At 36.8% G+C, this 25,316-nt stretch overlaps 1 protein-coding gene across 1 annotated transcript in view; it reads right to left on the minus strand.

Annotated features, from left to right (window-relative positions):
- Positions 1-655: 655 nt before the first annotated feature.
- The window catches only part of LOC112912635 (IQ motif and ubiquitin-like domain-containing protein), an 83,402-nt gene continuing 58,741 nt past the window's right edge, over positions 656-25,316 (minus strand). Inside the window, exons 15-16 of the mRNA XM_072745270.1 lie at positions 6,823-6,911; positions 656-727 (exon numbers count right to left, since the gene is read on the minus strand). Coding sequence (XP_072601371.1) covers positions 6,864-6,911 — 48 coding nt within the window. The 3' untranslated portion in view covers positions 656-727; positions 6,823-6,863. The remainder of the gene's footprint in view (positions 728-6,822; positions 6,912-25,316) is intronic.

Below are 25,316 nucleotides of genomic sequence, written 5' to 3' on the forward strand. Positions count from 1 at the left end.
CATCCAAGGTCTGTATGCCTGTGACTATCATGAAAACTTTCATGCTAATAATAATAATATCTGCGGATATGCATGGATATCCACTGTGCACATTGTCCTTAAAATTTTTTTTAAAAGAAATAAGGTTTGATTTGACCTCATTTCTAGATTTTCTTGTTATAGCAAAGTAGCCACAAGATAGCACCGCAATCCGTTGTGATTATATGCTGACCATCGAATCTCTCTGAGCTATAAATTTGTCATCTGAAAGATGATTTTCTCTACTATTCAGCTACCCTATAATCTGACCTTTACCTTCTCCCAGTCATCCATGCCAGCACAATGCTGTTAGCAATGTTTGCAGCCGCAGATCCTGAAGATGGACCACATCTCAGATTGTGGGTAATTCATTTTTTCCTTAAGAAAATACTGGGATCCCTGGGTGGCGCAGCGGTTTGGCGCCTGCCTTTGGCCCAGGGCGCGATCCTGGAGACCCAGGATCGAATCCCACGTCGGGCTCCTGGTGCATGGAGCCTGCTTCTCCCTCTGCCTGTGTCTCTGCCTCTCTCTCTCTCTCTGTGACTATCATAAATAAATTAAAAAATTAAAAAAAAAAATCTGTTTAAAAAAAAAAAAAAGAAAATACCAACATTTTTCTTAGAACTTAATTTGCATACCTATCCTTTTGGATCAGAATCTGTGTTTTTCTCCTGGAACGTTCTTGGTACAGCTGAACAGTCAGAACCTGCTATAATAATAATAATAATAATAATAATAATAATAATAATAAGCCTTAATGTCAAGATAGTTTCAAATCTCTATCAATGTCTTTTAGCATTTATTTCCTTTAATGCCTCCTTTTCAGAACTCATGACTCAGTTTAAATTACCTTAAAACTAAAACATTTCCTCATAATAATAAAAGAACAAATATCCAGAAAAAAAAAAAAAAAAAACCTTCCCTTTTAAGTACCCTTTCAATGCCTACCTGGTCAATGAGAAAGCTAAGAAAATTCAGAAGCTCAAAACCACACCGCAAAAAAGCAGAAATCTTGAGAGCTGAGCATGTGCTAGCACTACAGTTCCTCTGAGGACATGGGTCCGTCCCTGAAGTCTTGGTTTAATGAAACATAACAAGGTGAAAAGACAAAACCAAGCCCTCTCATCATGCGGGAAGTGGTAGCCAGATAAACACTCTCAGTGGGTAAAGTCAAAAATCAAGCAAACATAAACACAAAGGGAGCTGGTAAGAAAATGTTCTATCTCAGCCTTGCTAGTAAAAGGGAGTGGGTAGAGGAAGTGCCTCCTGAGAATTCAAAACCACAAGCTCACACTCATGTGGAGCTCCAATGAGGTCCCAACACCCCAAACTGAAGACTCAGTTTACACTGCTTGTGACTGGCAGTTCCTTCAGGCATCTGATAGAACCATCTAAGTCCTCTATGAAGAGAAGCATTCTCCCCTTAGGCCACTTAAAATTCTCAAGATTAAATTCAGCCAAATGGGAACTAAAGATCTGAGATCCTAGGGCATGAGGCATTAAATGGCAGTCTGTGAGGCAGCCAGTGACACTGGCCTTTGGTTTTGAAAGAATGAGATGAAAGGGAAATAAACCTGAGATCCCCACAAAGAACCACACTTAACCATCAAAGTGTAGGATAGAAGAAAATATGCCTACTTGAGGCAAAATTTCAAAGGGAACTTAAAATCTGTGTCCACCATGGTTCATAATGGGGGGAAATGTAATCATGGTAGTCTCCTCTTGGGACTTCTAACCACAGTTCTTCCTGCATTTGGGCCTGGGATTCATATCTGAGTTAATTGCAAGGTCATGAAAAATCTTTGCCAATATATTGACTTAAAGTGATCTTTTGCAAGTTGGATTCGTTAGGAGCACCGCTGAGGTTAAGAGATTGAGAGACTTTTATATTAGGGACCAATGCCTGTAAAGGAAAGGAAGAGGGGGCAGGATGGGTCAGGGGTAAAAATGAGTAGACATGACTGCCTCCCAAAGGCTAGCCAACCCAGCGGGGTGAGCTGGAGTGAGTACTGCCTGTCAGAGGATCAAGAGTTGGGCTACAATAGCCAGGCCACTTTACCTGCTTTGTGATCTCAGGTGTGGTAGCTTCTTACAGCTGAGCAGGACTAAAGCGGCCAGGAGCTAGAGGTTGTCTGCTTAGCACACTCTCTGTTGGGGGGCAACAAGGCCTTTCTTAAAGGGTCCACACTGTCTCAGTTGATGGTACCCTCTGGGTCCCAGTAGTGGAAAATGTTTGCTGGGAGGACTTAATTCATGCCTCGTAGGTTAAGTTCAGCAAACTATGAGTTCAAAATAATAATAAAATGTTAACCATGTAATCAAGTAAGCCAGTGTGAGATTCAGGGGGAAAAAAAAACATTTGAACACTATACATGACTTTAATACGGACTAAAAAATGTCAGTTTATTATGAATTTTAAAAGTAAAGATATATTGAAAATATGACCTAGAAACAAAAAGCTATCAAATTGATTGGTTAACTTCACTTATTCTATAAAATTAAGTTTAAAATTCTAATAGAAATTCATAATCTTCCAGGACAATAAAATTTAGCAAAATTGGTCCCAATCGAGATAAAAAGTCCAAATCGATGATTTATCATAAACAGATTAAGAAAATTATAAAATAACTCCCGAGCTACAATGTACCAGGCCCAACCAGCTTCATAAGGGAATTTTATTGGATTTTTCTGGTGAGTAATCCTCAAAGCTACTTAAGTTATTCTATACCCAAGAAAAAAGGAACAGTTACAAGTTCTTTTTGTGAAACAGATTAACACTTATGTCAAAACATATTAAAAATTCCACAAAAATTATAGACATTTCCCTTTAGAAAATTGGCACAAAAATTTAAATAAATGATTAGCAAGAAGAGTTTAAAAACATATTAGTAAACAACATATCATGACCAATTAAAGTTTATTGCAAAAATATAAGGTGAAACCATTAATACATTCATCATATTAATTAAAAGAGGTAGGGAGAAATCATATGATTTTAATGAAAATTTGATAAAATTCAACTTCCATTTAAAAAACTCAATAAAACAAGAATTGATGTAACAACATCAATTGTATGTTTCTTTAACAACACACACATACACACATACAGACACACACACACACACATGCGCAGATATACACACTCACATACCTCAACCCAAGGCCAGTATCTTCACATAACAGAAAATCTCTAGAGGTTTTCATGATAAAATTTGAGAAAAGACATGATCTGCTATCTCTACAATCATTTAATGATGAATTGGGGTATCAGTTAACACAGATTAGAGGTAGTAAATATAAACATAAAATTAGGAAAGAAGAAGCAAAAACACCTCTATTTGCAGATGATACAGCTAAATATCTGGAAATCCCAAAAGAATCCATGATTAAAACTACTAAAAGTTATTAACTTAATAAAATAAAGTAGCAGAATATAAAACCAAAATATAGAAACTCATAGATTTTATGCATACAAACAAAATTTAGTTAGAAGAAATAAAGGAAGAGCAGATTATATTTTACTCTACAAAAAATAATATATCTAAACATCAACTAAAAAAGAGAAGTGCAAGACTCATATGAGTAAACTTTTATAGCATTCTTAGAAAAACACAAAAGTAAACCAGAATGAATGGAAAGACACTGATGAGTTCTTAGAGTATTCAACATCATAAAGATGTCAATTTTCCTGAAATTTATAAATCTGAAACAATCTTAATAAAATACCATCATGTTGTTCTTAGGTTACAAGTTCATTAGTTACCCTAATTGTTAAAATGAGTGAAAAGGAAAGCCTTGTGAAAGAAAAACAATGTGGGAGAGGTAACCAGACCAAATTATAAAACATGTTATAAAGTCTATAAATAAAACAGTACAGTATTGATGAATAAATAGGCAGATGAGTGAAACAATTTAGTATATGAGGATATAAACCAAAAGGAATATGAAATCTCAATATATAATAAAGGCATCATAGGAAATCAGAAAGACAAAGAACTTCTAATAAGTGTGAGACAACCAAATAACAAATGGTAAAAAGATAAAATTGAATACTTCTCCACACCATACACCAGGATAAATTATAAACTGATCAATTTCTAGATATGAATAGCACTCCTAAAGTGGATATATAAAAAATATATATATTCTATAAAATATGGATATTTACACACACATATCATATTTCGCTGACAGCTTCTTTGGTAAGTGAATTGGTCCAGATGAACCACTACAAAATGTTAAAATTCACCACCTACTGGAATACTTGTGACAGTTTGATGATAGAGTACATAAAGTATTACTAATTCACAGTAATAAACAAGGAACCCTCAAAAAATAAATGATGAGGTGAAGAGAATGATGAAGATGAAAACTGTATCTTAGCACAATTCATAGTGCTTAGTTGATGATGGCTAGAATGTAGGATGCTTTTCCAAAATCTGGTTGTAGGATCCTGGGAATGCATATACTAATGGTGTAAGAAATTAGCACTTTATCTACTAAAGGGAACAAGCATTTTCAGGCGCATTAGGAGTGATGACTTACACACAAAACATACGGCTGGCATGCACTAGTCACACAAAGGAGGTAATAAATCTAATTGCAATTCATTGTTGACTACTAATTAGTGGAATTCCCAAAGTAGCTCTCTTTAAACATTTAGATGTAAATACCATTACATATGGAAGAGAACTGCAACTACACTGGTAAAAATCTTTTCTAGCTAAGCTTTTATTATAAAAGAAACTTCTTTACATTCCCTTCCTTGCCTGAGAAAAATCAATCCCCATTACTAACAGTTTATAAATTCTACTGCCACTCAAAATACATCCTAGGTTGAAATGATCACTTTCTTGTGGCTTAAACAAAGCTTCACATTAATTCAAAAGTGAATTAGAGAGATTGACTAGAGTGCTCCAAAGAAGCTTTCAAGAGAAAAATAAATTCAAATAGAATCCTGCCATGATCTTGACCAAATAAGGCCCAAAAAAGAACAAGATGAGACTCAAGGAGGTGAAAAAAGGATAAGCCACCTTTTCTCACAGAGTCCGCAGTAATTAGATCTAGATAGAATGCAGATCTGGATACTTGGGTGTCAACAAAAAGACGTAGCAAGCAGCTCATTTGCTGGGACTCTGAATAGCTTTCCACATCAAGATCAAAAAGATTCATGTTTAAATGTTTCAGTGCTCATCTTGTCATTACTAGCAATGCCTTCATCTTGAAACCAAATTTTCCACTAGTACAAGCCTGCTGTAGTCTCCCTACTTAGAACTGTGATTTGTTAACATTAGAATTACTAACCCTTGAAATTAGAGGTTATAGGCAGCTCATATACCAGGAGAAATCTCTGTGTTTCAGCAGACTTTTCTAGTCTTTTAAAGTAATCCTCCCTATTATGCCTCTCTGAATTTCATAAAAATCTATTGTCCTTGCTTGGAGCTTTGGCAGGTGGAAAACCTCCCTGAAACTGTGCAGTAGACTCCTGAGAAGAAACAAAGGAGGCTGAGCTTGAATAAAGCATAGAAAACTGTGACTAACCAACCCAGTAACAGAGGGCTCCCTTCTGCTAGAGAGCTGTCAAAACCCGTTACAGGCTTGTAGGATAGCAAGGCATTGAAAGCACTTAGCCCCCGTCCTCCTTCCTATACCCTCAGAACCCTATAAATCCCACTCCCTTTAGGTTGAGATCTTTAGGCTCTTCTTCCACTCTCCCCATTGCTCTTTCCACAACATGTGGATCGACTTGTCTTTTTTATTCTTTTCTCATGCTGTCTCTTTTATCCATCTCTCCATTTCTGTTTAGCACTGTTCTAATCCCAGTCTGAGATTCTGTACTCCTCCCAAATGTCCCATAAATTACAGCTAGTTAAGATATGAAGGAAAATTGCAGCGATGATCACTGTTTCTATCAAATCAGATGGTGACTCCCATTTGCAAAATTCATAGTACATGTCCTTCAGATAATGAGGCAAAGGAAATTGGACATACCAATTTTTAAAATCTGAAAGCCTTGGTTGAATTCAGAAATCCTGGCTCTACAACTTTTTTTGAAATGGCCCCATTTTTGGCACGTGAATTCAATTTTTTAATATTATACTCCTCAAATTTATTACTAGTAACTGGCTATGTCTACCTGGTGGATACACGTTATCTTTTAGATTATTTACTTTAAAAAAAAAAAAGAAAAAGAAAAATACCCAGGTGGATAGTACTAAGGGTCAGCAGGTCACATTTTAAACTCCCCTTTTCAGCCATATAGCTAACACTTCATAGTAAGATCAAGTCCAAATTCCTTTTCATTATATTGAAGACTTTTTACACCCCCACCCCCACCCCACCCTTAACCCTGCACCCCATTACATCTACAATCTGCTTGGCCTGGAAAAATGCCTGTTTTGCTGACGCCTGCTAATTAGACAATTAGCTTTTGCACATTTCCAAAGTAGTTGAGTATTTCTCAAAGAACCCAAATGCTCCTTACATTCTACAACCACCCCCTCACCCCCTGCCAGAGAGTTATCAGCAGAGCTGCACTCACTGAAGAGGTGGTGGGTCACTTCAAACTCCATGGCTGAGTAAGACACTCACCTACTAAACTGGCGTATTTATGTGAATGAGACAAGTAAAGTCTGCACATCATCTTAGTCCTCCCACAGACGACAGACAACACGAAAGCCGGCAAAGTCAAGGTTATCACCACCCTTTCTTAGGCCCCCAATACAGATTGATCATGACATACATCCAAGTATTTATCCATATTTTTTAGCTTTGTGGATTATAGTTTCTTTTGTATGAACCTACCTTCAGTTCAATAGGTATATTTTTGTACATGTGATTCTGAGTCAGCACCATGCTGGGTTCTGTGGGGTAACAGAAGATTTTGTCGTCTCCTAATTAAGTAAAAACAAACCAACAACAAAAAAAAACTGTCAAAAACCTGGAAATGACAAGAATTCTGTTGAGCCTAAAAATGCATCATTTTGAATGATTGGACAGCATATGTATTTAGAAACTAGGGTAGGGAGAATGACTTCCAGCCTACGTTTTGGTCAACACCTGTGAATGTAGAAATGCAGTCTCCTCCTTCCGTTATCAGTCAGCATCCACTGAGGAACACAGAACCTATTTCAAGTATTTCCAACAAAAGGGGATTTAATGCAGGGAATTTATAAGGAACCTGTTGGAAGAGCAGAGATGAGATGTTACCCCAAAACCAGGAAGCCACCTTCATCACCGTGGAGCCGGAACCAGGGACTTGGACTCATCGCTAAGCCTGGTGGAGATTCAGGCACTGCAGCTGAGAAGGGGCTGCCCTGCTCCCTCACCCGGGCTACAGATGAAGCTGGCTCTGTGCTGTACCAACTCTTGGAGCAGCTCTTCCTGGGGCTGCTGGATCCAAGACCACCGTGGAGGAACCTGAAGTTATCTCCCACTACCATAGCCAGAAGCAGGAGGCTGTCTCTCTTCCTGCGGCCTTTTAATTTTGCTCTAGTGCCTCCCCACCCCCCGCAGCACCTGTCGGAAACCTAACCCTCAAGGGGTTCTGGGAAAGTGCTTCTGGTCTCTCTGGAAACAGTAGAGCATGTGAAAGAGAGGGGTTGTGGTCCAGTACTAACCCACAGTGTCTGGCACACCCACAGATTTCAACAAGAAAAAACAAGGTAGGAATGATACCATTTAAGCAGGCTCCTATTTTAATAGCACTGGTTGACAGAAGTCTATAGAGTGTCAAGAAAAAAATTTTAGAAAACGAAACATAGTAAAACAGGCTGTTGACTCTAGTTAGCTTTTAGAGACTTTTTAGAAAAATACATAAAAGCCAAGTTCATGCTATATATTATTAAACCAATCTTCAGAGTTAAAGGTATTTTTTAATGTGGAACTGTCTTAGTCAAACAAGAATCTGAAGTGTTTATTATTTATTTATCCACTCCATATCATTGATGTATCCACTCAACGCTCTGATAAGGGCAGGGCTACATGCATTGTTCTAACTTCGGGGGACAATGCCTGAGGACATCATCTGCAGCTTCACAATCGAAAGAGATAGTCTTCTAAAAAAGATTAGAGCATTTTATAAGGAATGTGGCAAGGGATCCCTGGGTGGCGCAGCGGTTTGGCGCCTGCCTTTGGCCCAGGGCACGATCCTGGAGACCCGGGATCGAATCCCACATCAGGCTCCCGGTGCATGGAGCCTGCTTCTTCCTCCGCCTGTGTCTCTGCCTTTCTCTCTCTCTCTCTGTGACTATCATAAATAAATAAAAAAAATTAAAAAGAAAAAAAAAAGGAATGTGGCGTAAGCGCTGTGGCATAAGAACACAATGGGGGCAGGGAGATGGGTTGAGAGAGAACATTTGAGGGCAGACAAAACAGTATGTGCAAAGCCTCAGGTGCATGGAAACAACCGGTATGTTTGGGAAGTGCTACTTAAGTGTCTCACAATAGCAGTTTTACCTTGTTATTTTCCTGCATCTAAAACCCTACAGAGTCGTCCTTCACTCCAAAAGGAGTCCCAAATGAACTAGGGGGGGTGGAAGGGGAGGTGAGGGGGGTGGGGGTGACTGGGTGACGGGCACTGAGGGGGGCACTTGATGGGATGAGCACTGGGCGTTATTCTATATGTTGGCAAATTGAACACCAATAAAAAATAAATTTATATATATATGTATATATATATATATATATACACATATATATATAAAGGAGTCCCAAAGTCCTTAAAGGCATGTATGACCAGGCCCCTGGCTACCACTGGGATCTCACCTGCTCCCACACTGCCTTTCTTGCTCTTCCCTCTGCCCAGAACTCTCCACCCTAGTTATCTGCCTGGCTTATTCCTTCATTTTAATTAGGTTGCTACTTAAATATCATCCTATCAAATAGGCCTTTCATGACAGCATAACTAATAGAACCTCTCTCTTCATACTTTGATTGACTTTTCTTAATGGTATCTATCTCCAGCTAACATTATATACTTATGTTTTATATTTAAATATTTATATATATTTATATACATACACATTATATTACTTATGCATTATTTGTCTCCCACCCCCATGTACACGTGGGGGCAAGGACATTCACTGCAGCACTTCAGCACCCAGGAGAGCCAAGTGCATGATGGATGATAATTATTTGCAAGATGAACTAATATATAACTGAATGAACAAAAGAATTGACAGGAAGGAGAAAAAGGTGAAAAGCTGGACAGAGTACCCTGGTGGGAAGACAGAATGCAATATGAGGGAATCAGGCTCGGGTATTTGAGGTCAGGGAAGGGCCTGCCAAATGAGTAAATACGTGGGAGGGTAAAGAGAGCCCCAATCATTTTTTTCCAGAGCCCGGATTTTGCCTATCATTGGCGCTTTGGCAGATCATTTTGGCTTTTAAACCCAATAGGAAATGTTTTTGATATACTTACAAGAAAGAAACTATATCATCACACATCAAACTTAAGACTTAAAAATAAAATTGAAGATACTTGCTTCCAAATACTGTAGCCAGAATAAATTATGCTAGAGATAAAAATATCACAGAACTCTGGTTGAACGGCTGCCCTGTGAAATCCCATGCCCATCCTCCCTTGGCAATCACTGTCTCCCCCAGTGATCACAGAGAAATCTAGATCTGTGTGTGGTGAACAAGTGATCAGTTCCAAAGGGGGGAAAGAACGGTAGGACAAAGATTAGAATGAGAAGGAGGCAAGTAAAATTAACATCAGAAAGACAAAAGAATTTGGAACCCACGTTAGCCTGGGAGCCCAAGCAAAGGCCCCACTTACACAGCTGCTCCCTGGCGTGTATCCAGGGCCACAGAGGCCCGGTGCCTTTCTCCTTCCTAAAGAACCTCTCCCAAATGACACGCTTGCTGCTTCGGCTCCTCCCAGCCCTCACCCAGCACTGTCTCATTCCCTCCCTCCGTCTCCCCGACCTTCACCCAGGCTTTTCCCCCTTGGTTCCTGATGCAAATTTCACATAAATACGAAACCGGATGCTGAAGCTCCTCCTTGACCTGAAGAGTTGGCTTCCCTGGCTTAGTTAACAGGAGCACTAGTACGTAGATTTCTAAATTTATTTAAAAACATAAGACATTTAACAGAGAATGTCCGGGAATCTAGATTGGGAGGCAGGACACCTTCTGCTGCCCTAGTAAGGCTTTGTAAATAGGCTGAACAGCTTGTCTTGCTAAAATCATTATAATAATGCACATTATTTATATAGATAAGCACAGACAAAAGTGAAATTAAAACACCATTAATGAATTTCACCATGTTCTGTTTGGTTTGGTTTTGCTGCACTTTATGGCTATTGAGGATGAAAGGCCTAGGGAGGAAATGAAGAAAATTTATTAAAAATAGAGGTATAATAAATAAATTTTCTGGTTCTAGTGAAAGTCTCCAGTTCTCTACCTGCTGCCAAATGAAATGAGGCACATAAGAAAAAAGAATTACCACTATAATAGAGTTGCTAGATTTAGCAAAAAATATATAGCAAGTAAACATTTAAACTTAACTGGATGTTCTACACCTATAGGTGCCAAAATCACCTTTGTAGTGTTACTGCCATCCCATCCCATGTGGGAGACAGGATGCAACTACAATAAAAAGATTACTTTTGCAGATCATGGCCACTGTTTGCAATTTATCCATTTAATATTGTTTTCCCAGATGGTCAAATGACATAGTCGTATAACTTTTGGGGGCAGGTACTTGGCTTCAAGTTTTTGGATGACCAAACATGTCTTTCTCTTGTGGAAATGTAGTTTTGGCTCCTGGGTATATTAAAATGTATAAAATCATCTTTAAAAATAAACTGAGATAAAAATAAGTGATCTTTCCTTATCCAAGCTTATTATAGGATCTCTGGGATCCATATGTTGATTCTAAAGATACTTTTCAGACGCCATATCTATACATAAATTTACACTGGCAACATTTCTTTCTTCCTGCTGTAGTACTTTAAAATTCAAATGCAAAGAGACCATCTTTAAATTATCTTGCCTTGTGAGTGACATCCTCTATTAAGGCCTAAATTTACCTCCAACCCACATGGATCCAATGTTCACAGAGTTTGCTGCTATGAATTTTAATAACTGGAATGAAGAATAGTGGCATAGAGTTTTGAGAAATCACTTGTGCTGAGGAAAACAGCCTCAGATCAATTTAGATATCTTTTCTGAACATTTAGTTTCCGAAGAGGGAGACATACAGAGGAAGCGATTGCAGACCTGGACTCACGAAGAAATAACAGGCGTGAGTCAATATACCCACAGCAGGTAGCCTGTGTTTTGTCACCTGAAATCAAGAATGGCCTTGGGGAAAACTGCTGTGTGGCACTTCCCATGTAGACAGTAAAGCTGGACTTAAAGGGAGTGTGGGGTGGCATGTCCCTTTGTGAAGAAATGTTGAAATTTATGCTAGAATCTGTAGAAATAATAAACATCTAGGGAAAAAGTTAACTGCAATTTCTAGGTATCAAATGAGAGGTTATTATACAAAAAAAAAAATGGTACAAATATTTTCCAACCTCATTTATAGTGGAACGGTGGGCATAGGCCTGGTCTGTGACAGGAGAGAAGTTGGCTAAATAACAGGAATTTCCCAGCACTTGTAGATTGTGGAAGAGGTTAAGAAGTGAAGGTGTCAGAGTTTCATTAGTGAAAGTATTTTGGAATCTATATTCACTCAGGTATTGATTACTTCCATTTTTTAGAGTGATAAACGGGAAAATGTACTTGCTATCTCAGTGCTTATTGCCAATGCTCTTCCCGGTGAGCAATGCATTCTCCAATTAAGGGATCTTTGTAGATTATGAAAAAAACAAGACTCATCATGCAAATAGAAAGCTTAGCAGACAGACATGGATGGGGATTGAAACTGGGAAGAAGTCTGAAAAGAGAGAAGGAAAATTATGAGAAGATAGGTGGTGTCTGGGAGTGAGAGGTGGATAGAATGGAGAAAAATACGAGAAGCAGTGACTTTAGGTGGGAAAAAGGGAGGGCTGGATCCAGGTGACCTCTCTACACTGAGACTTAGAAAGAGGAGACGTAGACTCTTGAGAGCCACCTAGGTTGGGGCCTGTTAATGAAATGGACAAAATCTGCTGTTAGCACAGCTTATCTCACACTTTCCTCCTGATTTTGACTACTATGCTTCCAGACCCTTGTGCACTGTTCCCTGCTCACCCCCTCATTCCAGCACCCTAGCGTACACATTCAACTTTTCTCTTCTCTGTTCCTCAAAAATCAGAAATCGGGGGAGGCCTCAGTCCCTTCTTGAGTCCTCTTCTTGGTTTCTTCTTCTAAAATATGCCCACAAATACAAGTTCTATTATTTCTTCATTTTCTAACTCCTGGGGATTTAAAAAAAATTTTTTTTCCTCTTCTTTGTCATCTTCCCTCAGTGTCCCCACATGGTGTTTCCTATTTCCTGGAACTGGAAGTTGTCCTGTGACGATATAATAATACATACAAATAGGTCATTCAAGTGCCTCCTGAATTCTATCCCAGAAATTCTGTTTCAGTACGTCTAGAAAAGGATTGGACTCCATTTTTTAAACTTCCTTTGTCAATTCCAATGTACCCTCTCTTTGGAAACAACTGAATCAATGGATATTTCAAAGAGAAGTTACCACTCACCCTAATATTTACACCAAAATATAAAAGAGTTATCTCAGGGGCACCTCGGTGGCAGTTGGTTAAGCATCCCACTCTTGACTTCAGCTCAGGTCATGATCTCAGGGTTGTGAGATCAAGACCTGGGTTGGGTCTGCAATCAGCATGGAGTCTGCTTGAGATTCTCTTTCTCTGTCCTTCTGCCTCTTCCCTTGCTCTCTCTTAAAAAAAAAATATCTTTTAAAAAATGCAAAACTGTTATCTTAACCAAGTACTTATTTTATTTTTTAGAGAAGGAGAGAGAGAATCTTAAGCAAGCTTCAAGCCCAGCACAAAGTCCAGTGCAGAGCCCAACATGGGGTTTATCTCATGACCCTGGGATCATGACCTGAGCTGAAATTAAGAGTCAGATGCTTAGCCAATGGAGTCACCTAGGACCCCCTTAACCAGATACTTTTAAAAACTACCATCATATCTATTTTCTTAATTGATGCACCCTCTTCATCCTTGTGTGTATGTGTGTGTGATCTCTTTCCCTCTATAGAGATTTGTATCTTTCCTTTTTCTTGTTTCCTCTTAATTTTTTTTCTCTTTTTCTCCTCCTGCCTTCTCTGACTGTACTATGGATTTACAAGCTCAAATGTTTACAGCAATTAGGCCAGTGATAGCTCCAGAATTTTTATACAAGAAGAGTTAAGAGCCAGCAATACTTGCGAAAGGAATGCAAAGTCAGCAATCTTCAGCCTGACGCATGCACAGCCTTGGGATGAGAGAGGCACAGGAGGATTTTTAAGGGGTATAAGGAAACCAAGTTTTGAAGGAATTAATTTCTCATACTCCCAACATGCAGTTGCATTCTTAACATCAAGTCGATTCTATTTTTCATCTCCTTCACAATATCCCATTTCCCACCATAAATCATACCCTTGGCCATTAGGAATCTCTCTATGGTACATTGTTCCAAAGGATAACAACTTCCAAGGCAACAAACTATGGGGCAATTACAAATAATGTTATTGGGGAACCTCATTTAATGAGTAATTAAATCAGATTTACCTTAAAGTGTCCTGTCTTCCTGTGTCTTATATTAATTGTAGGCAAATATGGAAAAATTGGGTATTTTGGTACTTGTCAGGATAATACAAAATCAAGTATGTTGTAGAACATGGTTAATTAGAATGATGATTTTTCTTTATAAACTTTAATCATGGCATTCTTAAATTATTATTAAAGACTTAATTACTGGGATCCCTGGGTGGCGCAGCTGTTTAGCGCCTGCCTTTGGCCCAGGGCGCGAGCCTGGAGACCCGGGATCGAATCCTACTTCGGGCTCTTGGTGCATGGAGCCTGCTTCTCCCTCTGCCTATGTCTCTGCCTCTCTCTCTCTCTGTGTGTGTGTGTGTGACTATCATAAATAAAATAAAAAATAAAAGACTTAATTACTAAAGAATATATAAGCAAAGCAAATAGATCATATGAAAGAAAACAAAGGCTGAATATGGATTATTTTTTATATAAGCATGAACATTTCTTTCCATTTCTCTCAATATCATCCACAGAATGAGTGATTAGGTGGAATGAAAGGTACCTCCAAACAACCAAAGAACAAGTACCGTACCCTCTAATTATAACAAATAAAACCTACAGATGCAAATTTAATGTGATACCATTTAAACTTGGTATAAGTACACAGAAGGCAATATAATTAAGAACCTATCTTGTCAAAATATGATGAAATGTATATACATTTCATGTATACATATTTTGTATATGTATTTTGTGTATATGCATGTACATTTGTATATGTATATATTTTGTCAAATTATATGATGAAAAATATACATTTTCACATATGTATTTATATTATATGTATATGTAATTAAATCTTCAAGTACATTCACTTAGTTTATTTTATAAATTATGTAATATTTATCATATTCTATCAGTAATACAAAACAATAAAAATAGTAGCTGCTGGATCAATTAGTTTTTAGCAGTATATGGTTCTTTCTTTTGTTAATACATAGGAAAAGCTTAATCTTACCATTTTAAAAAATTACTGGAATCATTTCTGACTTTTCACATTCTTTTTAAATTTTTCCTACAAGCTTAATATCATAGTCTACTTATGCATGTATACTGATTTACTCAAGGAATACTATGCACTTTAGCATCTTCTGCATCATAAATAAATTATAATATTAGCTATTCATATTATGCATTATTAAAATTAAGTAATACGTAATAATATATAAATTTATTATTGCTTTTATAATCTTCCAAAAGCTTTATTACATTAGTTACATTAATATTAATTATATTAGTTTTTATATAATTTTAATCTTGAATTGACCACTTTCAGTAATCTTTTATGAGGTATAGTCCATAGTTTATCTTATATCCTGAAAATTCATATTACCATGTTTATGTAAATTGGAAAAGAGAGCCATGCTTTCCAACAAAAATGAAGTCTAATTTGGCTGATTGTATTGACTCTGAGGATTGGCTTTGTTGATTATACTCGAGGGCTGACTTATACAAAAATTTATGTCACTTCCGTTCCTTCAAGATGTTTTTGCCAAGACAAGATTAAACATGCAAGACATTTATTAGGGGGAAAAGAAGGAAACCTTTTAGAGAAAAACAGTAGAAGGAGCAGGAACTGTCAGTATAGGCTTCAGAACACAAGGTAGTCCTGACACCTTGGAAAGGAGAAGAGGAAGGAAGAGCCTCAGTGCAATGCAGTTCGGAGAACATAGAGTCCCAACTTGTGTGTTAGAGGAACCCCATATTCACAGGAATGGCTGGCACGTTAGTGGGGAGCTGCCCAAGGAAAGCAGCACCTCAATGCAAACTCAGTGGTATATCTGAAGAGCAACTGGAGCTGCCAGTCAGTGGTGCTCCCCACAGCAAGGCAGTTGCTTATTTTCGTAGCCATCACAACTGAGTGAGGTAAATCTATAATCTGTAGTCTCACATTTTGAAAAGAGTATATTTATAGTATGTAATATAATAAAAAGCATTATTAACCAAAACATTGTATTGGCAAAGGTCTTTTGAAATCAATAGTATTTATTTAATTTTCAGAGACTTCTCTTGGCCTTTTGGGTTAAAAGTGAAAAAAAGTCTTTAAAAGTCTGTACGAAAAAAATATAGTTGATAGTCACTTGAGAAGTCTTATTAATTCTCTGAATTTGGAAACCAAATGATTATAATGACTAACAAATCTTAGCACAAGGCAAGTGTAGGCTAGTTTGACAGTATGAAGCTCCTGGGAAACCAAATATCCAGATATATGAAATCCGAATCTCTTGTATGCCTTTCTTCCATAAACCCCATAACGCATTCACTGAAATGATTATGAACAGCAATTTCCCTTGTGATGCTGTTTGGGAAGGGGATTAGCAACCACTGCTGAAGAATGCTAACAAAATATTTCAGATGTTACCTTTCTGCTAAGCCTATCCAAATTCTGATATGGTTTTGTATGTATCACAGACCTAAAATTCTGGAGATGGAAGGCAGCATAGAGATTTATGGGGCCAAAATGGTTCATTGCAAAGATGGAGAGATAGTTTACTCATCCAAAACCAAATACATACACAAATGCAGCATCAAGATGAAAACCCAAGTCTCTTTCAATGTATCTCAGTACCTTTCTATAACACCTTCTAATTCCTTAACTGTGGTATATGTATACATTCTAGCCTAAAAGACACATATGGGAACCCTATAAAACTGTAAGTTTGATTTCCTGTTCAACCTACGGGCTTAGCCACATTACTCTTAGATAATGTGCATGTATATGAGACAAATATATTGTGGGTAATAAATATTGAAGTCAGAAATGCTATTTGGCATTTCTGCTCTGGACAGGTGAAATGTGGCTACATTACTCTGAGCAATACTGGCAAATAAAAATACAGACCATTGCACAGAATGCATTATTTTGTTTCTTGACTAGTACTCCTTCCTGGGGATATAGTCAATCTTTTTCAAAAAAGGTGAACTTTTCTGAGGCATATTTAGCCTCCCTCATAATGCATCACCAAAACAATTCAGAGAACAAAATAAGAGAGAAGGAGAGAAATAAAAGATGCAATTTTAGTGATTTGATATTAAAAGTTGAGAATATTCATCATTTGGATTTTATAGATGAGTAAACTACTAAAAAAATTTCACTTTGAATACTCTTACTTCTTATATTGAATTGTTTAAAAAAAAATCTAATAAATTCAGTTGATGTAATATACTCATATATTATTCTAAAGGAAGTCATTTTTATGCCCGAAGTCAAATTATGCATTTATGCATATAATTGCATATGAATATAGACTTGCCTCATACTTTTCTTCTCTGAAATGTGCCATTAGATTATATGTGAATATAACAAGTCACAGAGTCAAGTATCTAAAAAAACAAACAAATATGTGACTGAATATTTACCTTGGAAAATAACTTATTCAAAGAATAGTATTTGACTATTTTGCATTTTTATAAAATAAATTGATGTTGAAAATACAACATTAGATTTCTTGAATTATAGCTAAAGCGTTGCTTGGAGGGAAACTTACAGCATGAAATAAACGCTTATATGAGAAAAAGGTTTCAAATCGATTGTCTAGGTTTCCACTTGAAGAAACTGGGAAAGACAAGCATATTAACTCAAAAGAAATAGAAACAATAATTAATAAAAGTAAGAGCAGATATCAATGAAGTAGATAGCAAAGGATACAGAAAAACCAATGAAAGTATGAATAAAAGAAAGGAGAAAGGAAATTCCTTTCAACAAATAGTGCTAGCACAATAGATATCCATGATTTTTAAAAACTTTAATCAATCCCAATCTCACTTAATATGCAGAAATTAATTCAGGTAAATCAAGGATCTAAATGTAAAGCTAAAATTCAAAGCAAGTAGAAAGAAACAATATATGATAGATGTTAGGGACAGCAAAACTATTTTTAGGACACAAAACCACTGACCACCAAAGAAATAACTGATCAATTGGATTTTCACAATTTCATAGTAAAAACTGTTACTCATGAAAGGACACAACTAATAGAATTAAACAGAGAGCCATAGACCAGAAAAAAATATCCACCATGTATGTATCTGACAAAGGACTTGTATCCTTAATGTATAAAGAACACAACTAGGGATCCCTGGGTGGCGCAGCGGTTTGGCGCCTGTCTTTGGCCCAGGGCGCGATCCTGGAGACCCGGGATCGAATCCCATATCGGGCTCCCGGTGCATGGAGCCTGCTTCTCCCTCTGCCTGTGTCTCTGCCTCTCTCTCTCTCTCTCTCTCTCTGTGACTATCATAAATAAAAATTAAAAAAAAAAAAAAAAGAACACAACTAAATAACAAGAAAGGCAATTCAATTAAAAAAATGGGTGAAGCACTTGAAGAAACACACTCAAACAGAATGTATAAGAATGACACAATAAGAACACGCAAAATTGTTCTTCATTAGTCAACAGGATAATGAAAATTAAAACTACAATAAGATGTCATTTCACATCCATTAAGATGACAAAAAGACCTACACCACCAACTGCTAGTGAGGATTCAGAGAAAATACAGTTCTTATACATTGTTGGTAGGAATGCAAAATAATATAACCAATTATGGAAAACCTTTGAGCAGTTTGTGCTAAAGTTGCAGATACACCTACCCTATGACCCAACAATTTCAAATTCTAGGTATTTGCTCAATAGAAATGAAAGTATATATCCAGAAAATGGCTTGGTAAAAGAAAGTTCATGGTGGTTTATTTATACTAGCCCCCCAAACCTGGCAATAAACCAGATAAAATGCCATTCAATAATTAATATTAACAAATTGCTGATGAATTGAACAACATCAGTGAATCCTGAAAATATTATATTGCACAAAAGAAGCCAGGTACAAGAGTTCTTCATAAAACTCAAGAACTAGCAATGCTAATCTTTGATGACTCAAGTCAGAGTGGTGATTGTCTATGACCATAGAACTGTAGGAACTGACCATATGGGACCACAAAACTACTTTTGGAGGTAATGTAAATGTTCTCTAACATTATTGGTTATATAGGTATACACATTTTTCAAAACCCGTTAAATTATACATACAAGATCTATGGATTTCACTGTTTACAAATTTTACCTCAACAATAAAATGATGCAATAAAAATAAATTCTTTATGTACACTTCAATCATGGCAAATAAAAATTGCAACTACAGGTATATCTGGGGACTTAGGATTCTTTTTATGAGTCATAGGTTGTCAAATTTATGTCTTCTGTAATACAGATTTTATTAAGAGAATAACATCACCGTTTTTGCTATTTATCATAGCATTTTAATTAGCATATTGATGTTTTTAAAACAAAGTATTGGTATGATTTATCAAATACTCATGGCTGCTTTCTTTTTCCATACTTGCATACCTGGAGGGAGCCTAATCAACATTGTGACATTTTGGCCTACACAATAAATTTTTCCCTAACAGGTATTTATAAGGAAAAGATGGTTTAATTTATTTATTTATTTATTTATTTATTTATTTATTTATTTATTTATTTTTGGAAAAGATGGTTTAAAAGGCAGATCAAGATAAGTTTAGTCAAATAATAATGTAATTTAAAAGCTGGAAAAAACAGCAGACACTAAGTTCATTCCAAAAATAGTTATCTCTGGAGTTTTCTCCAAAGAAAACAATTACAAAAATATATTGTTACTATAAAACAGCTGGGGTTTTTGTTTAGCAGATAAGAATTCTTTATTTTTTCAAAAGCAACTTAAAAACTTTTTTTCAACTCAAGAGTCTTTTCTGCTACTTGCTGTGCATAATGCAAATTAAATGGTTTCTTACAATGTGAGGCCAACTCCAGTTGGTTTTATTCATATCAACTTAAACATAGGTAAAGAAAATAGAGCTATCACAATATATAATATTTTTTATTCTAATAACTGATATTTTAAAACCTTTTACATTAAGAGGATATTTGCAAATTACAAAGCCTAAAAAATTTAAGACCATATACGGTTCTTTGTATCAAAGCCAAAGCAGTCTCCTACTAAAGTTTGGGAGAACTCCTGGTTCTACAAATTAGAAAAGAGAGAATTGCTGGGTTGTTGTCTTCCTAAGATTGCCTAGCTGCTTCTAATTCAGGAAAGATAAATGCAGGTTAGGAAGACCACTGGACGGTGCCGAACACAAGCATGAGTAAGGAGCCAACAACCTGAGGGGAGGAGAGAGCCCAGCAAACAATTTGCAGGTAAAGCCCTTGGGAAGATGGGCTTTTTGTGAGGAAGTGCCATAGCGCGTTCATAACACGTGTAAAGCTCATAGCTGCCAAGTATCACAGTAGTTCACATTTTATAGACCTGGAACATTCACCTCTAGAAAGCAGAATCCTGGGGCTCCTGGAAGGCTCAGTGGTTGAGCGTCTGCCTTAGGCTCAGGGCGTGACCCTGGGGTCCAGGGATCGAGTCCCACATCGGGCACCCTGCAGGGAGCCTGCCTCTCCCTCTGCCTCTCTCTCTCTCTCATGAACAGATAAATAAAATCTTAAAAAAAAAAAAAAAAGAAAAAGGAAGCAGAATTCTGTCTCTTTTGAATAAAAGGAGACCGTAAAAATAAGGGATGCCTCATGGATCAAATTAGCATACACTGGCTGTTAGGCAAATTCCCAGAGAGCCATATCACTATTTTATAGTTAACAAGCCTGTAGGCCACAAAAAAATAAATAAATAACCAGTCATTAAAGGGCAGGCCTAATTCTGCATGTCCCCCAACAACATATTGCATATGAAATCATAAAAGAAAAAATTACACTGTCTTGAAAAACACTTAAAGGAAGCAAACTTTAATCCTTCATTTAACAAATATTTAATATTTCCTGTTCCCATATATTTTACAGATACAGCCTAATTTTCAACAGTCCTGAAGCTGAAGTATTGCCAACTTTACTTTATAGATGAAGAAGCATAGCAAGATTGCAATTATTTGTCTATTTATCTACATGGATTCCTCTAGAGCATGGATGGTATTTTACTTAATATTGTGGCCCCAAGGTATAATAACTAGTCCATATTAAACTTGAGAAATATGTGTTGAATATATGAGTAAAGAAGTATGAATGAAGTACAGTTGGTCTGGCCAACAAATAAAATAAGATTAGAACAAATTGAGGCATGGGAGAGAAGGTAGAAAAAACAAAACAAGGGGAATATCCAGCATGTGAAAATGCATGTCCGTAAGTGCAGATAACAATCTAGAGAGCTATTAGGAAAAAATTATCCAGTCTCCTTCTTTCATTACTGGTTCTTGCACCTAATTCAATTCACAGATCCAATACTAGCATGAAATGTTAAACTCTAGTATATTACGTTATTGCAGAGTCAGAAAAACATATTTGATATTTGCTAATTTGCTAAAAACATATTTGCTAATTTGATCCATGAGGCATCCCTTATTTTTATGGTTTCCTTTTATTCAAAAGAGACAGAATTCTGCTTCCTTTTTCTTTTTTTTTTTAAGACTTTATTTATCTGTTCTCTGACCTGTACAAACCTTTTATACTCTGTTCAGTATCAATTTGCTTCTGTAACCCTACACTTATCTTCACACCAGGTCACTTGAATCAGCAATGATTAAACAGTGCTCAGTTCAGTTTTTGATAAGTTCTCAATTTCAGTTTTGACACACTACAAATAGATCAGGTCTCTAGAATCTGAGATCACTTTTAGCATGTATTTGCTGAGATCGTGATTTAATTCTACGTTGTATGTGGGAAAGGAGAAGTTCAAATCCAGTTCAGATTTCACAAACATCTTGCAACAGCTGCCCATAAAATGCTATGGAAGGTAGACACTGTCATTGTCACCAACTGTTTATATTTGAGGTTCATAATTTAGTATATATTTTTCTTGCCTGATCACATAAATGCATAATATTTACGGAGACTATAGTAGAAGTATAGGTATATGATTTTTGTTTTTTAAATTTTTCTTACATAAAGTCAATGAGCCAACATAAAGTACTTCATTAGCTTCAGACGTAGTTTTCAATAATTCATCAGTTGCATATAACACTCAGTCTTCTTCACATCACATGCCCTCTAAATGCCCATCACCCGGTTACCCCATCCCACACCTATCTCCCCTTCAGCGACCCTCTATTTGTTTCCCAGAGTTAAGAGTCTCTCATGTTTGTTTGTTTGTTTTAAGAATTTATTTATTTTTTAATGAGAGACACCGAGAGAGAGGCAGAGACACAGGCAGAGGCAGAAGCAGCCTCCTCACAGGGATCCTGATGTGGGACTTGATCCCTGAACTGGGATCACGCCCTGAGCCAAAGGCAGACACTCAACCACTGAGCTACCCAGGCATCTCTCTTCTGCCCATTTCTTGACTGGATTATTTGTTTCTTGGTGTTGAGTTTAATAAATTCTTTTTAGATCTTGGATACTAGCCCTTTATCTGATACATCATTTACAAATATCAAGATTTACTTTTCCAATCCATGAGCATGGAATCTTTTTCCATCTTTTTGTGTCTTCCTCAATTTCTTTCAGAAGTGTTCTGTGGTTATTAGAGTATAGATCCTTTACCTCTTTGGTTAGGTTTATTCCTGGATATCTCATGGTTTTGGATGCAGTTGTAAATGGGATTGACTCCTTAATTTCTCTTTCTTCAGCCTCATTGTCAGTGTATAGAAATGCAGCTGATTTCTGTGCATTGATTTTGTATCCTGCCACATTGCTGAATTGTTGTATGAGTTATAGCAATTTTGCGGTGGAATCTTTTAGGTTTTCCACGTACAGTCTCATGTCACCTACAGAGAGTGAGAATTGGACTTCTTTGCCAATTTGAAGGCCTTTTGTTTCTTTTTGTTGTCTGGCTGCTGAGGCTAGGTCATCTAGTACTATGTTGAGCAAAAGTGGTGAGAATGGGCATCCCTGTCGTGTTCCTGACAAATTAGATTTTAAAACAAAGTAAGAGATGAAGAGGGACACTATGTCATACTATCCAACAAGAAGATCTAACAATTATATATATTTATGCTACTAATTTGGGAGCAGCCAATTAATTATATCAACCAATTAATAACCAAAGTAAAGAAACAAATAGATGATACATTAATAGTAGTGGATTTCAACACCCCACTTATAGCAATGGACAGATCATCTAAGTACATCAATAAAGAAACGAAGGCTTTGAATGACACACTGGACCAGATGGGCTTTACAGATATATACAGGATAATCCATCCTAAAACAACAGAATGTACATTATTCTTGACTGCACATGGAACTTTCTCCAGGATAGATCACATACTGAGTCACAAATCAAGTCTCAATGATACCAAAATATTGGTATTGTCCCCTGCATATTTTCAGACCACAATGCTTTGAAACTTAAACTGAATCATAAGAGGAAACTTGGAAGAAATTCAAACACATGGAGGTTAAAGACTATCCTACTAAAGAATGAATGGGTCAACAGGAAATTAAAGAATTAAAAAGATTCATGCAAACTAATGAAAATGAAAGCACAACTGTTCAAAATCTTTGGGATACAGCAAAGGTGGTCCTAAGAGGGAAGTACATTTCAATACAAGCCTTGGAAAAAAATCTCAAATACACAAGCTAAACTTACACCTAAAGGCGCTGGAAAAAGAATAGCAAATAAAGCCTAAACCAAGCAGAAAAGAAATAATAGAACAGAAATCAATGAAATAGAAACCACAAGAACAGCAGAATAGATCAATGAAACTAGGAGTTGGTTCTTTGAAAGAGTTAGTAAGATAGATAAACCCCTAGTCAGACTTAGCCAAAAGAAAAAAAAAACCCAAAGTAATAAAATCATGAATAAAAGAGAAAAAATAATGACCAATACCAAGAAAATACAAATGATTTTAAGAACATATTATGAGCAACTATGCCAATAAGTTAGGCAATCTGGAAGAAATAGATGCATTTCTGGAAACTTATAAACTACCAAAACTGAAACAGGAAGAAATAGAAAACCTGAACAGACCAATAACTAGGAAGGAAATTGAAGCAGTAATCAAAACTCTCCCAAGAAACCAGAGTCCATGGCCAGATGTCTTCCCAGGGGAATTATACCAAACATTTAAAGAATAAATAACACCTATTCTACTGTTTCAAAAAATAGGAATGGAAGGAAAACTCATTCTATGAGGCCAACGTTACCTTGATCCCCAAACCAGACAAAGTCTCCATCAAAAAGGAGAATTACAGACCAATTTCTCTGATGAGCATGAATGCCAAAATACTCACCAAGACACTAGCCAATAGGACCCAACAGTGTGTTAAGAGGATTATTCACCACGACCAAGTGGGATTTTTTTCCTGGGATACAGGGGTGGTTCAACATTCACAAATCAATCAATGTGATAGATCACATTAATAAAAGACAAGAACCATATAATCCTCTCAACTGATGCAGAATAAGCATTTGACAAAACACAGCCTCCATTCCTGATTAAAACTTTCCACAGTGTAGGGATGGAGGGAACATTCCTCAATATCATAAAAGCCATCTATGAAAAACCCACTAACACTCTTAATGGGATATTTTTTTAAATTGACTTTTACTTATTTCACGTGTATTAGATGTATAATATAAGAAATGTTTTTTAAAATCTGCAGTGCATTAAATTTATGTTTGTAGAAGAATTATAAGAAGTCTTTCCAAGCCAAGAGCATCCAGGGGCTTCTGGTACAGCATGTGAAGGCTTAGAAGTCCCCACTCTGCCCTAACAAATAAAAAGCTGAGCTAATTGAAAAATCAACAGTGATTCTTAGATCTATAATAGAAGTAAGGTCACAGGACAAACCCCTGCCCCCAACACTGGAGAGAATGACAGGCAAATAGAGAAGCACAACCTAACTGCAACAGTATTCCTAATTGATCTAACATAGCATTTTGTTCAAAATAATAGCAATAATACATTCGTGTGTGTTTGTATATGTCATATATATGCTTATATATGTGAGTGGAATGAATGACAACAATGATACAAGGGATGGAAGGGAGGAATTAGGACTATTTTGTTATCACTCGGGACTTCAACATCCCTCTGTCGGAAATGTACAGATCCAGCAGCCAGAAAGTCAGTAAGGACACAGTTGAGCTCAACGCTACCACCAATTAGCTGCATATAATGGACATCTACAGACTACATCATCCTACAGGATATACCTTCTTCTCAAGCAAAGAGTATCCAGTATATTACTCTTTTGGCTAAACTTTTTCAGTTCTCCCTCTAAATATATATTACTGTTCTATAAAATTTTGTGAGTTTTGAGAGTGCAGAATGATGTCTTAAAATGCCCATTGGCCTCTAACAAGGCACATTGCATACTATCTGGAATATCATTGGAATTGCTAGGGTCTTTTGTGAGATTTTTTTTAAAGATTTTATTTATTTATTCATGGGAGACACAAAGAGAGAGAGAGAGAGGCAGAGACACAGGCAGAGGGAGAAGCAGGCTCCATGCAGGGAGCCTGTTGTGGGACTCGATCCTGGGACTCCAGGATCACACCCTGGTCCAAAGGCAGGTGCTCAACCGCTGAGCCACCCAGGCGACCCTCTTTTGTGAGATCTGATGAGAATAAAATAAACTTAAAACAAAAGTCAAGGGATCCCTGGGTGGCGCAGCGGTTTG

The sequence above is a fragment of the Vulpes vulpes genome, unplaced genomic scaffold (assembly GCF_048418805.1).
Source record: "Vulpes vulpes isolate BD-2025 unplaced genomic scaffold, VulVul3 u000000714, whole genome shotgun sequence".
NCBI lineage: Eukaryota > Metazoa > Chordata > Mammalia > Carnivora > Canidae > Vulpes > Vulpes vulpes.